The following is a 16,297-nucleotide window of genomic DNA, read 5'->3' on the forward strand; positions in this document are numbered from 1 at the left end:
ATTAGTTTTTAAAATTAATTTAAAATAAGTACAAATATTACTTTGTGGAAAAAAAATTGTCAGTCAGCAATGTACGATCACTACTAACTCGCAAACTATTTATTAACACTATTAAGACCATTTTTTTTTCCACATCTGAACGTGTACCGTACACCTTGACTGTGACAGAATGTTTCCAGAAATAAGCAGGAACAAGAGCTGCACATTATCGAGCCTCACCTGAAGTGACCGGCAGCGGCTGCATCCATAAGGAACAGGTTGTTCCTGGTGTCTCGCAAGTTCTCTCGCAATTTCTTGTCCAACTTCTCAGCCACCATCTCAGCAGCATTACCTCTTGGACTGCGGATCACGGGAACAGTACCTGTACGCAAAAGTGCGTGGATGTTGTAAAGAATGTTTACATACAACAAAATAACTTTATAAATATTTATTACCTACTACGTATAAAGCCTTCAAGTATTTCCTACAGCAGAGGATTTTTTTTTAATGTAGAAAATTCTCAGTTAAAAAACAAATCCCTTAATTCATTTTAAAACACATAAAAAAAAACCAAAGTAAAACAAATGTAGGTGTATTATAGTCTGGATACAGATTAATACTAGAAGTCAAACAACAACTTGTACCATCTAACCACTCACCAAACATTTTGATATAAATGAATAAAATGTCTGACAATTATGTGTTATAATCGACTCTCGATAATTTGACACTCAAGGGACCAGTGAAAAATTTCAAATTACCAAGAGTTCAAAATAACGTGAATTTAAATAACCAAGAGGGAGGGAGGGAAAAAAAACAAGTAAACAAGAGTTTGATCAAAATTCATGATTTATTATTTTTATCATTTGTACAATTATTCACAACTGTTTAATTTCAGTCCATCATTGTCCAACGAATTTTCGATAGTGGTGAGAGCTAAGAAGAAATTGTCACTTGTGTCTGTTCTGAGGGCGTAGAAGCGTAGGGTAGTAAGAGATCTTGCCTCACTCAATGTGACTGGAATTGGCGGTTGTTATTCTTCGTTCTCTTCCTCGTCCTCATCCAGAGGGGCCAAACTCAACAGTTCGGCATCGGTTGAGCATAATCCTCAAATGTTAATTCTCCATAGTTAGGTAGAAGTCCCCACCCTGAGTCAGAATTTGTAATTTTTGGCGCCTCCGATGACTGTTCTACGTTTTCGGTTTGCTTAAACCCACATTTTCTGAAGCAGTTATAAATAGTGCTAGGGTTGACATTTTTCCAGGCCTTATCAATTATGATTTTAGCGGTCAAAACTGTTATGTTTACCTTCTCACCATCTTCAATGCTATTGAGCACAAGAGAAACAATTTCTCTACGGTAGAGAGTTTCAAAATTTTGAATTATGTCTTGGTCTAATGGTTGCAATCTTGATATCATGTTGGCTGAAAACAAATCAATTTTACGATGGTCTAACGGTGGTGGGTTATTATGCACGGTGCAGTTGTCCCAAAACAGTAAGATTTTGCTTGTTTTCCTTTTTCATGTCACTGTTCATTGAGGTCAGCAATTCATTAAACAACTCTGTCGTCATCCACAACTTTTTGTTTGACCTATAAGCTGTGGGTAGCGATTTTTTCCTTTCAAACAGCGTGGTTTCACAGATTTCCCTATAATAAGTGGTTTCAATTTTTGAGAACTGTCCATGTTACACGCTAAAAGAACAGTTAATCTATCCTTGCTGTGTTTCCCTCCATGACACTTTTCATCTTTGAACGTCAGAGTGCGATCAGGAAGACATTTATAAAAAAGCCCGGTTTTGTCTGTGTTGAATATGTTCCTTGGATCATAGCCATTATAAATTTGTTTAGTTTGTCAATCCATTGAGAACAAATGTAAATATCCACACTGGCGCTCTTCCGGTTTTTTTAAAATGAGATGCAGTGTAGGTTTTTTAAATTTTAGAGCCACCTCTCACATGCTGCAAATCTTTTAATTCCAAGATACTGAACAAAAGACTTGGCATTTTCCTTCAACATGAAACTGCCGATGGGAACATTTTGTCCTATAACTGACGAATCCACTTAATTATGCACTCTTCAAGATGGGAAACTTCACCTTGGCGCACAGTGGGACCAAATCGCAAGAAGTTGGCCAAAACCTCAGATTAACTTGTATTCGAGCAGAAATTGGTATACAAGGGTTTTCAAGTCTGCTAGTTACGAATAACAAAAAATAATTAATGTAAACAAAATAGCGGGTCCAATATGGCGGACAAAAGTGGAAAAATATTGAAATTAGATAGCAAAATGTTGGGGGGGAAGGGATTTTAGATGTGGTTTGAAAATTCAAAGGGCTTATGATTAGTACGAAACTCAACATTTCAAATACTAAAAAAAAAATTTCAAATTTATTAACAAATTATAAAAAATAATTTTCAACAAAACCATCTTTTTTTGGAACTTTTGATTAAGTTTGTCACTTCAAATGTTATATTAAATTATCTATATCAATATTTTTAATTACATAGAATAAAATGTATTTTTTTACAAAAATAATTTTTTCTATTTGAAATATTTATCAGAGTCAACATCCGAGTCAGGATACAAGATAGGGCCAATTTCAGTTTTATTGTCAGGGTTAATGTAGGAGAGAGTAGGCCTAGTAAGTTTATAGCTTCCTGGCATAAACTCTTTAATTTCTTCTGTGGTAATTTTCTGAAACTGGAAATGTATGGATTGGAAGTAATCTGAGTCTACTAAAAATATCTTCCATGGTTTTTGTTCTGGAACACTTTCGTGAGAAGTCTTCACAATATATTTTAATATCTTTGTTACGAGCTTATTGAGCATCTTCAGATAACTGGCCAATTGGCAACAATGCGTGAGCGATTATAAATGGACCGTGAATTAATACCTTATGCACCGAAGTTGGCATATAATACCAAGGGTATAGTTCATCAAATTTTCTTGCTGTTTCCAATGCATATACTTGAAACTTATCACAATCTACATCATAGCCACTCGAAATAACTTGCAGAATCACATGAAAATGTTTGATTAAGATTTCGTCCAACCCTGTTATCGAAGCAGACACAGCTGAGTTTTAAAAAAAAATGCTGCGCTGTATTCTCATCATTTGTACTTCCGTATCCTGGCTTTGGACGATAAACTGTTAATCCTCACCTTACACGAAATTCTTTTTGAAGAACTCTCTTGCAGTTTTCAGTCATCTGCTTCTCTTCCACACTGCGAATTTGCCACTTTTTAATGCCAAGTCTGTAGGACAAATGCAAACAGCATTCAAAGAAACGTATCCAAGCATGTAATGTCGACAATCCAAACTTTATGTTGGCTTCATCAACCTTCTTTTTTAGAATAGCATCAATTTCATTAAAATTTTTGCTTGTAGCTCCACACAGATAGAAACGTTGCGCAAATTTCGTAGATGTCACTGCATTGCACACTTTAGTATCGATCATTGTGAATGCCATATTGTACATAATCATAATTTATTTTTCATAGATTACAGTTTCGAAAGGCACAAGTTTCTTTATCTGTTCTTCGAAGTGTTGCACTTCATCCACTGTAATCTCTCTGTCTTTGTACAAAGACTGAAGTCTTAGTGGTCTACAAAATCGTGTAGATGAAGGCCTAGGATTCTTCGAAACTACTATTTTTGCCTTAGATTTAAAATCAACAGAAATAAGTTGTAATGGCACAACTGAAGTAAATAACACATTTGAATCTGATTTGCTGCCATCCACAAATGTCTGCTTGTATTCACTTTGTCCAGAACTTCCATCGCAATGCCACTTGCACATTAAGTTCATACTGCTTATACTTTCTTGAGTCAAACTTCTAACTGTCACTTTGGAGAAATATAATGCGCTGAACAGTATGGTCCAATAATGCTTGTAAATTTACTTCTGCACTAATTTCTGTCATAATAACAGCCGTTGGAAGTGGAAAACACCTATTTTTTGCTTCCACTACTTTCTTATAGGGAGGATACAGATTACAATGATTGGCTATGCTCACAGATCTAATTCCTTGATATTGTCCTTTGGATCATTTATAGTCAACCAAAAGGGAAAGTGCAGCATCATCAGATAAAGTATTTTCAGTTTTTGATAGATAAGATTCTCGTTACTTGGAAGCTTTCGATGGAGGTGACAATGCTATATCTTTCAAAACTTTAGAAGCTTCTAATTGTCCTGTAGAGTGTAAGCTCATTTGAGCAGCATACGACAACTCGTTCGAGCTCAACTTTGCACGAATTTCTTCGGTCTTCCTTTGCTTTGATCTTTCACTGCAGAAGATAAACTCAGTAGAAGGACAACTGCCGATATTGGTAGTTGAACTCTGACAAGTGCCAGGCAAAGTAAAGAATACAGGCACATCAAGCCATTCCTTATTTTTCTGAAAAAATATATCTTTGGTTCTACTGGCCTTTTGCCACATTTCACTCATTTTATGAAACAGCACTGAAAAGGATGCTTTCTCAATTTCACGACATGTATCGAGAGTCCAATGTTTTCAGAAATTTTTTCTTTCAAGTAATCTATTATATCAGTTAATCCATCTTTTAAATTCTTTTTAACTATTACAAAAACTTATTTCCTTGTTAATTGTATTTTTGTGTCATCAGATCCTGTAACAGAATTAAAATAAATTAATTCTGTAAAGATTTGCAAGCCCTTTTCTCGTAAACTAGGTAGTACTAGAATCACAAGAAAAAATTGTTAAATACGTTCTGGTGTGTTTTTCAAAACACTTAAGTAAAGAAATTAATAAGATAAGTATTTTTAAAGAATTCTATCAAAAATTAAATAGCTTATTTACTTACATAAAATGACAAATGTTGCTTATTTAGTTGAAAAGTGGACAAGCTCATTAAATATTAATTTGTGAAGAGATACGATTTTTTTTTTAAATGAAAAATTCACAATTTCCAAGACTTTGGATTATTCATATTATAAATTATGACCTTGTTCTTATATTATGTTTGTATTATGGAAATAACTAGTAATAAAAACGATTACATTAAGATGAGTTAGCTGTAACCCTGCATTGTTGGAAACATAGGCTATGGATGTAACCTTACATTGTTCGAAACACAAGTTAAGAAAGTATTATTTATATAGTTTGCAATATAATCTCAGTCATGCATAATTATTAATTAACAAATAAACACCGAAAAAAAACTCTCTTTCTAACATAACAAAGCCGGACGCATGACTAATCGGAAAATTTTGGAGGTTATGTAAATTTGTGATACAAATCTAAAAACTCACGCATGTGAGGGATAATACATAACATTTAAATATGTGAAAAAGGCAGCTAATTGTTGTGAATTTTGTAAGATGATAAATTGATCTAAAGGCATGAACTTATATCATAGTGTTATATGCAACTTTTTATCTTATAGAAACTACAAATCACTAAAATTTCATAGTTTTGCTAAGGGCTTTGAGTTAAAAGTTTTTTCAGGAAGAATAAATTTTAATTTTGTAATGCCATAATAAAAAAATAATCTACATACCTCCAGGAATGTCGTCCATGTCACGGAATAAAAAATGATCATTTCACTTTCACATGATTGAATTTCTGAGAAACTGTATTTTTTGTTGCAGTAATGCTCACTCGATACATTTTCCACGATGGCTGACTATGAACCGAAAAATCAAAGGTAGATGCAAAGCCAGACAGACACCCAAGATATTCACCAGTCAAAATTCCTCTAGCGTAGATTTCCAATTTTGAGGTTTTGGCCACCTTTTCAGGGTTTGGCCCCACTGTGTGGCGTAACCTTTTTCTACTTGCAATTAAGGCACTTCCGGTGATGCTATCTTTGTTTTTTTCAAAATATTCGAAAATGTCAATGGTAAAATACCAAACTGTTTAGCAACATATTTTTTTAACTGTCCATCCTCCACAGCTTGAATCACAAGGTTTTTTTTTGAGGGGGGGGGGGGGGGGGGGGAGGTTGGGGGAAAGGCACTTGTTCTTTCTTGAATTCATTTTAATAACACAAATCAAACATTAACATGACTCACTTAAATGTTTGAAGGAAGACTGTAATGTGAACTGCAAACTCACACATATCTCATTAATTTATGTAAACAATCGACAGGTCTATATATGTATGTAAACAAACGACAGGTCTGTGAATGATAAATGTTTCAAATTATAGAGAGTAGTGAAGCCCGGACTTCAAATTATTGCATGTTGGCGGGCAAGATACTATTCCTTCAACTTCAAATTACTGAGGGGACCAATTAATATTGATTTTATTCAATTTATTAAGTACTTTTCAAGGGACCAGGAAAAAATTTCAAATTATCAAAACATTCAAATTAGGAGTGTCAAATTATCAAGAGTCAACTGTATATATGTACTTACCATAAATCCAAAACATTTGTTACACCAATAGGATGTCCTCAATTCATGAATATTGTCACTAAGTGTTACACAAGGTATTTTTTTACACTAAGGGACCTTGCTGTGTTGCATGGCTCGTTAAGAGTTACGGTACAAAAAGTAGATCTACTAATCTTCACAATTCTTTATCCAATAACGGAAAAAGATGGCTGAGTAGTAAAACTCTGCACTCACATTCTCCGAGGACTGGAATATGAATACTAGCCTGACCATCTAGATTTTGATTTTCCAATTACGAAATCATTCTAGGCAAATGCTGAGATGGTTCCTTACCTTAGTCCTTACCCAATTACTTATCAACGTCCCTAAATAGTTCTACTGAGGGCTGCAACTGTCTTTTAAGAATGAAACCTAATCCCAAAAAATTTGAAATATTTTTACCCAAACCAAAGCAGAATGATCCTCTTTTTTAGTGTTGAATGTTCTCATTGAGACACATAAATTGAGTAAATAGCACTTAAATTTAAATACACCTATCCCTCACTTAGCACGACTAATTTGTTCCTAAAAATTATCGTGTTATTCGAAATCGCATATTCTGAAGCATTATTTTCCATAAATATCATTTCTAATTTATTTAATGTGTTCCAAATTTGTGTAGGAAAATATACTTTACGTAATATAAATACGCTGAATAACACTCAACTATAAATTAATATGTCACACCATTTATCTTTATATGTTTCCCATCGCACTTTGTATGACAAATACTCCAAACCATCCTTTACTAACAGTGAAACCGAAATTACTTTCCTGACAGTTACATTTTTATTCTTCAAAAATTAAAGTGCTTATTCGCGTATCGCCACCTGGTTCACGCCAGTCCTGTCAGGCCAATGATTATTTTTTTCATTGCAACATTCATTTTCCACGTGATTCATCTGTTCATTTCTGTTCCGGTATCTAATGTCAAATATATTCCCGTTAGTACAATCAACAGCATCAGACTTATATAAACTTTTGGTAAGAGTCGTTATTTCGTACAATTGTGTGCACAGTTGACTTGCTTAAAACTTAAGTGCTACCAACATAAGCGTGGCCGTTATGACAATCTTCGCACCTTAATACTTCTAGTTTTGTCTCAAATACTTGAACACGATGCATTATGAGTGATCAAGCACATACAGTTACCGGCAGATGAATGTGGGCAGACGTTGCTTTTGTTTGAATGAATTCCCTGCCACTGGCTAGACTGAGTTTACGGCCAGGTTTGTGGCCAGACGATAACGGTACGGCACGGCGGCATACGCACGGACGTAAAAACATTTGGTCCTTTACACTCCATAGCCGCAATTTAACTTGCCATAGCTGATGTTTGTACAACAGCCGGTAGCGTAGACAGACCTGGGCGCGCATCTCTTCCCCCCTTGTTTGACTAACTGTATCCCACAGCACATCTGTTGTTTACAGAAGTTGAAACAGACTTCGTGGCGTCGTGCTCGATTTTTTTTGCCTGCCGAGATTTCGTGCTAACTGAAATTTACAGACGTGCTATTCGAGAAACGGCCGTAAAATTCACATCGCGCTAAATGAATCCGTGCAATCTGAAGACGTGCTAAGTGAGGGATAGGTGTACAGTGTTGGTGAAAAAAATAAATATTTAGTGAAAATGTTAATAAACTCAACCACAAAGCCAGCGGGATGTATGTAAACATTAGTTACATGAAAGAGCAGAGAAAGAGCAGCTTGTCTGCTTTTCTGGGTAGGTACAAATAAGGAAGTATAGGGAGTGACAGAAACTGGATGCTGTGCAGTACACGAGTGACTGCCCAAGCACTTCAGCAGACATGCAACACAAACCTGGATGTAAATAACATGACTACCTATACCACTTTGAACACATACATTATCCTTGGCATGAAAAAGTCGAATTCACTCAAAAATCCTCAGGCTGTGCTTCAACACAACCACAGCTCAAACGTTTTTACTCACCGAGTGTTGCAAACACGCAGAACAAGCTTTCCACTATTGTGTCCATGATGTTTTCCATTTCTGTATCCTTTATTTCACCTTTGTTGATGGCTGAAACAGGCAGATAATTATAAAATAAAATAAGTGTACTCTAAAAATAAAGAAAAAATTAAGAACCTTGAAATTCAACACTAGCAATAAAGGAGAAATAATGTCACACAAAAAAAGACATTCATCATGCACTTGGCTTTCAAGATGAAGACACATCAAAGTAATTGAGCAATATCTACAGAGCTAAATCTCAGAGGCCAAGTAAAATAAGGAGGAAAAAACTTACGAAAATTTTATAAATGTTATTTAAACAGGATGTCCACACAAATCTATAGAAAAATTTCCCTGACATTTCCAGAATTTGGACACCTTGCTAAATACAATTACTAAATTATAATTTACATGCTAATAGACAGTAAAATCAATTTGGACAAAAATTAAGGGTGGCGGGGGGTTATCACACCCACTACACAACCAATAAACATCCAAGTACCTATACTGTACTATGAAAGTGAGTTATTCAGAGACATTTAACTGCAGGCTTAAAATGTAAGCTCAGATATTTAATCAAATTCTACCCATTCAAAAAAAAGAATGAATAAAATAAGTGTTTCCACAAATAGATCTACGGCCACTCATCCTATAATAGAACTTCACACGTACGATACCTACTTAGAGTTTTGTAAAAATATTTTTTCCAATTATCACTAAAATCAGTCTTTTTAGAATACATGCCAACTCATTAGGTCCACTTAATATGCACCAATACATAATTATCTTATGCCAAAATAAACAATTGTAGTTAAAAGGTATTTAATAATAATCACAGGCTTTTGCTACCATTGTTTGAAGTTTCTTGTCTTGTGGGTTTTAGCTGTGTCAAAATGAAGAGTTTACCAATGTTTCAATTGACATTGCAAACACCATCATCAGGGTAAACATATTTTACTGACAGTCTTGGCAGGCCTCTTGTCTTTTAATACTTTCGCCTGACAGGTGGGTGTTTCCTTATTGGCTACTATGACACAATCAGAGACTTCTATCCTTGTGTGATTGCTTGGAGCTGCCGGCCAATACTGGTGATGGCGACTGCAATATCGACTGAAACATTGGTGAACTATTCACTTTTAATGCAGCTAAAATTTCACAAGCTAAGAAAAGAAACTACAAACTAGCTGGTGAAAAAAGTATAAAATGTAAATATTCAGCAACAAAAAAATATTTATTTGCATCCAGCAATACGAGGGCTCAGCATTCAACCATTGAGAACTAAGAATCATTATACATTAGAGTCATTAGACCAATGCATCAAAATTAAAGTACAGTAGAACCCTGTTATAATGTTCCTGCTTATAATGTTTTCATCTTATAATGTTATATTTTAAAAGTCACAACATTTTCCCCATAAGAACAATGTTTTTATTTCTTGCATATAATGTGTTACAAATGTATTTCTTGTTTATAATGTATGCTTTTTAACATTCAATAAATGGATAAAAAAAGTTTTAAAAACTGAATTATTGCAACATTTATCCCATCTGTGATATTTAACATGTTAAAAGGTTTACTTTACACTTTACTTAAGTTTTTGTTTGCAATCACTGTGATAACATAGATGTAGATTGTTAAAATATGATTGTATGCATTAACAAAATGTAAGTGTGCCAGAACACTAGTGCTAAACGTTAGTGCTAGCTGATGCTGTGTATTCAATATTTTGATGGTACATAATGTTCGTAGTTACGTGTCTGTTGGCACCCTTGTATTAGAAATAAATTACAAATCCTTCCGATCCTTGCCATTCTAGCGTGTTTTCAGATGTACGTAGTCCTACAATATTTATTTCATATGCCAACTATTCCGTGATGGCAAAACAATAAGTGTTTTCTATTGCTAATAAATATGTAGTTCTTTATTTCAATCATCGGTAAGAATCCCAAAATTACACATTTTCAGGTGGCGAAGGAACTGAAAATAGTCATTACCATTCTAAAATGTCTTTTTCATGTATCATGAGAGAATTTTACAGAAATTTGGCACTGTGTCTTTAAAGAAAAATAAAAAGAAGCTGGAAGCACAATGAAGTTGAAAAATTGTTGGCTTTCTTAAGAAAATTCAAGAATTGATTGTAACCACCTGTGTTTTTAACATTAAATTTGTTTACATTGCTTGACGAGTACTTTGGTAAAAGTTTGACATTAGTAAGTGCTAAACTGGTATTTCCTGCTTATAACATTTTCCAGCTTCAATGTTTTTATTTCTTATGGCCCCTTGAAAAACATATAACAGGGTACTACTGTATCAGATATTATCAATTAATGTAATTCTAAATGAGATTTAATGATATTAAAATCTTATGCCATGTAGGCCATGTTTATTAACATATAAAACTATTGACAATATTAAATAGAAATACCTTTATAATTTCATTTAGTAATATTACAATCACTTCACCTTACCACTACTGTTTCCTTTCTTAAATTTCAACAAACAACTACATACAACAGACCATAGTAATAGCTAGAAATTTACTTTACTACACAAGGAGTTTACTTACCATAGTAAGAAATGTGGTCACTGTTCTGATGTTTGAGAACGAACATATCATCTTCCAGCGATATGAAGTTCAGGTACTGGTCATAAACCTATAGCAAGCAGTTCACACTGCAAGGTCACTGAGACACCATTTAAGCTAATTATAGGTAGCATGTTCACTTCTTTAGTTACCTTTTACAATCATCTAAATCCTCGAGCATCTAATGCAATTCAGGCAAGTGCTCTATAAATAAAACATTCATTCTGCTACTAGCATTTTATTGCTTTAGTATTTGATTTTGAAACCATTTTGTGTAGCCATGTAATTCCAGGTAGAAAAATATATTTTTCTTTTGCCATCTAACCAATTCTGTTCTGGTACTAAGTTATATAAATTAAGAAAACCAGTTAGTTAACACTATGATGACAGTGGAGCATTGTATTGAGACCTACCTCCCCCACCTCCCTCCCCCTCAAAAAGCCTACAAACAATAAAACCACAAATCTCAACCACAGATAATGCCTTCAGCTCACATGAGTAAGCAAGGCTGGTTCCCCCCATGTGTACCCAACAGGATGGTGCAAATACTCCTTTTTCTTTTAATGAAATGAAAATTAAACAATAAATAGAGAACTTTTGTAAAAATGAAAAAAAAAAATTCAAAATTTTTAATTAAGTTTCTTCTCTAAATGAAAACTGTTTTCATAATTGGAAATACTGACTTCACTGTTACTTACAAAATAAGAAATAAATTAAGTTAAATATAGAATAATCAATACTTGGTTAACTTATAAAACATTCTTAAAAAAATAATTTTAAAAAATGATTCTACACCGGGCTGCTTTTGATTATTATATTTATAACAAAAACAAAAGAAATTTGATTTAAAAAAAAAGCTATTTCCTTTCACTGAAGTTTTCTTAGTGTTAACATTATGTATATATTAAAACTAACATTGTGGGCTTCTAAGCACATAACATCTATGATTTTTAAAGTTTCCAAACACTTCTCTTCAAATATAGCTGTTGAAAACGCAAGCCAAACAGCAAAAGAAAGTTTAAAAATTGAACAAAAATCGCATCGTGTTATTGTGTCTAGTGTAGTTTACTAACTGGTGCTTTGAAATGAGATTGCTGAACATTTTGCATCTTGTGTTTCTTTCGTTCTTGCATTTATTGCATGGTTTATGAACCCGAACTAGCCAAAAAAAAAATTCTGACTCAACACAATGGCACTCACCAACAACTCATAATAATTAGTTCATACACACTATTTTCAACATACTTTACAGTGTTTGTACGTAACACAGAAGCTACCAGCTGGTGAAACTTAACAGCAGTGAACAGCGAACCCCCTGGGCCGGGCGAGAGACCGACCTTGTGCACGTTGGAGACGCAGTTGGCCTGCAGTGCGGCCGCGGCCAGCTCCTCCAGCCGCTGGCGGGAGATGGGCGAGATGAAGTTCAGGTGGTAACTTTCGTACACGTTGTTCTGCAGGTCCTGGCTGATGCGCCCCAGGTTCTCCTCGCTGGGCAGGCAGAAGTACACGGCCGGCACATCGGGGATGGGGTCCCTGTCCGAGTGCAGCTGCCTGCCAGCCGACACAACATGCCTCGGTCAACCATCTCAATGCCAGTTCACATCGGCTATGGTCAACTAGGATTATTACATACATCGTAAACCACAACATTTATAAAACAAGGACAAAATATTAAAATAATAACCATCAAATCAGTATATCTACCAAAATCTGGGGAACCAATTTCAAGAGGTTTCCAGGACCTTTCGATAAATTTCTTAAAAAATTTTACATCACACGGTCATATTTTACATTAAATAAACAAAATTAAACACACATTTTTTTAGCTAAAACCTTTTCAGAGATAATTTAACATGCTAAATGAGCATCATCCCACTATTTATATTTTTAAAAAAAATCAAATTAACAAAATGTTGCAGGACTTTACTTTCAGCACTGTTGCTATTAGTTTCTGGCATTTTTCAAGAACAGTACTTCAGTTTCATAACTTTTTATTGTATTTTTTTGGTTTTCATGACTTGTAGATGCTCTGAAAATGTAACTTTTTAGTGATAAGTGCATTTCATAAGAACTGTGACAATGTAACATAAATTGTCTTGTAAGGAAATTTTTATTCTATGATTTTCTATACCCATTCCTCTCACCAATGCATTTGTCAATATATGCTACAATGTATACAAAAAATTCTTAGATGGAGATTTTATCGAGCCAAATTTGTCAAAGATCAACAAATAGAAATCCTACCACTTTCCCCAAACAGAAGCCACTCACTGAACAACTAGCATTGAGGGAGGGGGAAGTTTAATCATGACCCGTTCAAAAATATTTTCACTAACCTTTTGTAATTGTTAGCTTTAGCCAAAGATACATACAATTTGCCGTCCCCAGCAGTGTATGAATGGCAGTATGGTTTCAGGAAGAGGTATTTACGTGAAACACAGTCCACTTGGTTTTTGGAGGACTTATTGGAAGAGGTGGACGCAGGGAGTCACGTGAAGGTACCACATGGCACGCTCTTAGGAAGGTCGATATGTAAGTGAACAAGGGGGTGGTAAAATGTATAACAGATTTACTGCGGGAGAGGAGGAAGAATGTTAGGGTGGAGAAAGAAAATTGTGCGATTGAAATCACAAGGCCAAGAATCCCACAGGAAAGCGTTCTAGGACTCCTGGTATTCATGATCACAATGGTCAGGTTTGCAAATGTTGGGGAAAGAAGGGAGGCACTTGCAAGCAGACAAGTTAAGAATGTAACGAGATTAAATTTCGGCAAGACAAAATTGTGAAGTTATTTACGAATGTGTTGTAGCGAGAGTAAAAGTATCGCTGGAGAGGGCAGAAGGATTTAGAGGAGGATGATGGTTGTAAGTAACTGAGGGTGTCTGCAGAACGATCTACTATGGTGTATGGGGTAGTGCAGGTGCAGTGGGTGGTAAAGAAGGGATTTAGGGCTCTTACACATGAGCAATTATCTGTTACAGCGATTGTTACAGCAACTGAGCAATACAAAATCGCAACTTAAGGTGACAAGTCACTTGTCCTTGCACACGAGCGTCACTTTCGTCGTAGCATCAAGATGGATTTCGTAGAGTTAGCACGCCTTTCTGCACTCTTGTTCAGCATGCACATAAATACGTGATAGAAGAAAAAAACAATAACAGCTCTGAGATATGTGTACATTAATTACAAACATGTTTATAGTAATTCAGCGATAAGAAGTATTGTGTATATAAAAATACTATTTTGCTATGGAGTATTTTACAGATATATTATGTAAATTAATCACTTGCTAGATAAATTTTAACACAATAAACACTTGAATAATTTAATAAAAAAATATTGTCAAATTGTTCTTTCTTCTCTTCTACATCCAGGTGGTTCAGGTTTGTTATAACACTCTTACAATCATCTGCCCACAATTTCAGTTTCAAATTTCTATCACAATATTTTTCAATGCAAAATTGTATGGTTCAAGTAATTTCTCTATATCAAAAATCAACAATCCCGGTTCGAGAATCATTGTTGAATGCTGTGTCGATGCTCTTGTAGGCGCGAGCTCCCTACGCTGTTGTGTCTGTTATACTGACATGGTAGTCGCTGCTGCAGTTCTGTCGCCCGTGTGAAAGAACAGATCTGAACATGCATGTTTCATTGTCCTTGGCAATCACTCAGCCACTGTTTCGACGCAGCTACCCATGACAGAAATGGAACACGTTGCGTATTTGTAGTTGTGGCAATAAAAAAAAAAAGTCATTTTTGTGTGCACAAGCTAATTACAAAGCATTGGTTTCATTCATTACAAGCGACTTTTGAGTAGCGGCGTCAGAGTCCTTAGGGCACAGAGACTGTGATGGAGGATCCTGAAGGGGTCGGGCAGGTTAAGGCTGAAGTGTACAACACATCGTTTGGGCCAATAGTACGGGGCTGCAATATGGTACTCATACCTGTGAACAAAGGTGCACGAATTGGGAGAAAAAGCAGCGGAGTGCAGCCAGATGGGTGACAGGTATGTGCGGGCTAAGGGAACGAGAAGCGGTGGAGACCTTGGGCGAGGCATGCTGTAGGAAAGAAGGCAGATAGGAAGACTGTTGAGGCTGTTCAGGATGAACAGGGGTCGAGAGAGGTTGTGATGAGCTGGGAAACTGGCTGACACTCTGCAGATAGGGGTTTATAGGGATAGGAGAGGACATGTGTAGAAGATTAATATGTTTGTGGTACGGTCTCGGAGGACTTGGAACACTCTGATGCAAAATGGGCATAGAAGTTTAGGATATGAAAGGAAGTTTTGAGGTGAAGCAACCTTGCCCCCATGCTGATGCCCAGTTGTAAGATATATTTCAATCAATTACAATGTAAACGTGCTCATGCTTGACTAAAAAAATGTCCAACAGAAAATCATACGAATCATGAGAACAGCAATCAGCTCACTAAACAACTAACAATTAATCACCTCACTTGTACTTGTAGAAAGTGACAAAGGCCCTTGAAAAGCCAACAGGATATACAAAAGGATGAGAAGGAGATGGGTGCTTCCAAAAAAATTTTTAAATCCTTTTTTTTAACATGACTCATTTTCTATTCATTCTATAAATTGGCAAAGCGGTACTATATTCTCCCTTTACATGAGGAATAATTATTTCCCAGTCAATGACAAAGGCAAGGGGGGGGGGAGTTGGAGATACCACCCCCCCCCCCCCCTGACATTGTGAAAATAATTTCAAAATATCAGTGAAGGCAGCATGTTATTTTTTGTTATTTTTGGTGATACAAGGTGAGCTGATAAGACAAATGCAATAGTTTATGTGAGAAGTCGCGTCACATATGGCTGTAGCGACGTACGTTATTTTTCAACATAGGCCTACATGTTAAAATTTAATTTTTTTTCTATATTTATAAATCATCTTCCTTTCCCCTACCCCCAAAAAATATGGTTGTACCTGCCACTGGTTTCAGTTGTATGTTATTGGAAGAATATGATTTTTCAATGTTGTGACTGGTTAAGTCTTTGGGAAGGTGAGTTGTTTTACATTTCTTTATATTTTGTAGTATTTGTGACTGTTTCATTTGTTTAGCATGTGTTTGAGATTAGGTTTTCGCATGTGTTGCTAATTTTTTGCAAAGAAATAAACTTATTTAATAAATCATTAATATGTAATACATAATTAATGCAGCTAATCTAACATAACCAACTGCTTTTATAGCATTAAAAAAACTTAATCAAACAAACCATTTACACAATTTTACAATATTTTTAATGTACCTAGCTTAACCTACAGTTAAAACCATAAACTAGGTAGGTAGTACTTAAAATATGCAATTTCAATATTGTAAATAAAATATTTTTATAAACATATATTTGT

The 16,297-nt window shown here is 35.1% G+C and overlaps 1 protein-coding gene across 1 annotated transcript in view; it reads right to left on the reverse strand.

Moving 5' to 3' along the window:
- The window catches only part of LOC134530922 (protein sly1 homolog), a 60,879-nt gene that overhangs the window by 43,998 nt on the left and 584 nt on the right, over positions 1–16,297 (reverse strand). Inside the window, exons 3-6 of the mRNA XM_063366235.1 lie at positions 12,276–12,489; positions 10,921–11,008; positions 8,334–8,423; positions 220–361 (exon numbers count right to left, since the gene is read on the reverse strand). Coding sequence (XP_063222305.1) covers positions 220–361; positions 8,334–8,423; positions 10,921–11,008; positions 12,276–12,489 — 534 coding nt within the window. The remainder of the gene's footprint in view (positions 1–219; positions 362–8,333; positions 8,424–10,920; positions 11,009–12,275; positions 12,490–16,297) is intronic.

Source organism: Bacillus rossius, chromosome 3, assembly GCF_032445375.1.
Source record: "Bacillus rossius redtenbacheri isolate Brsri chromosome 3, Brsri_v3, whole genome shotgun sequence".
Classification (NCBI taxonomy): domain Eukaryota; kingdom Metazoa; phylum Arthropoda; class Insecta; order Phasmatodea; family Bacillidae; genus Bacillus; species Bacillus rossius.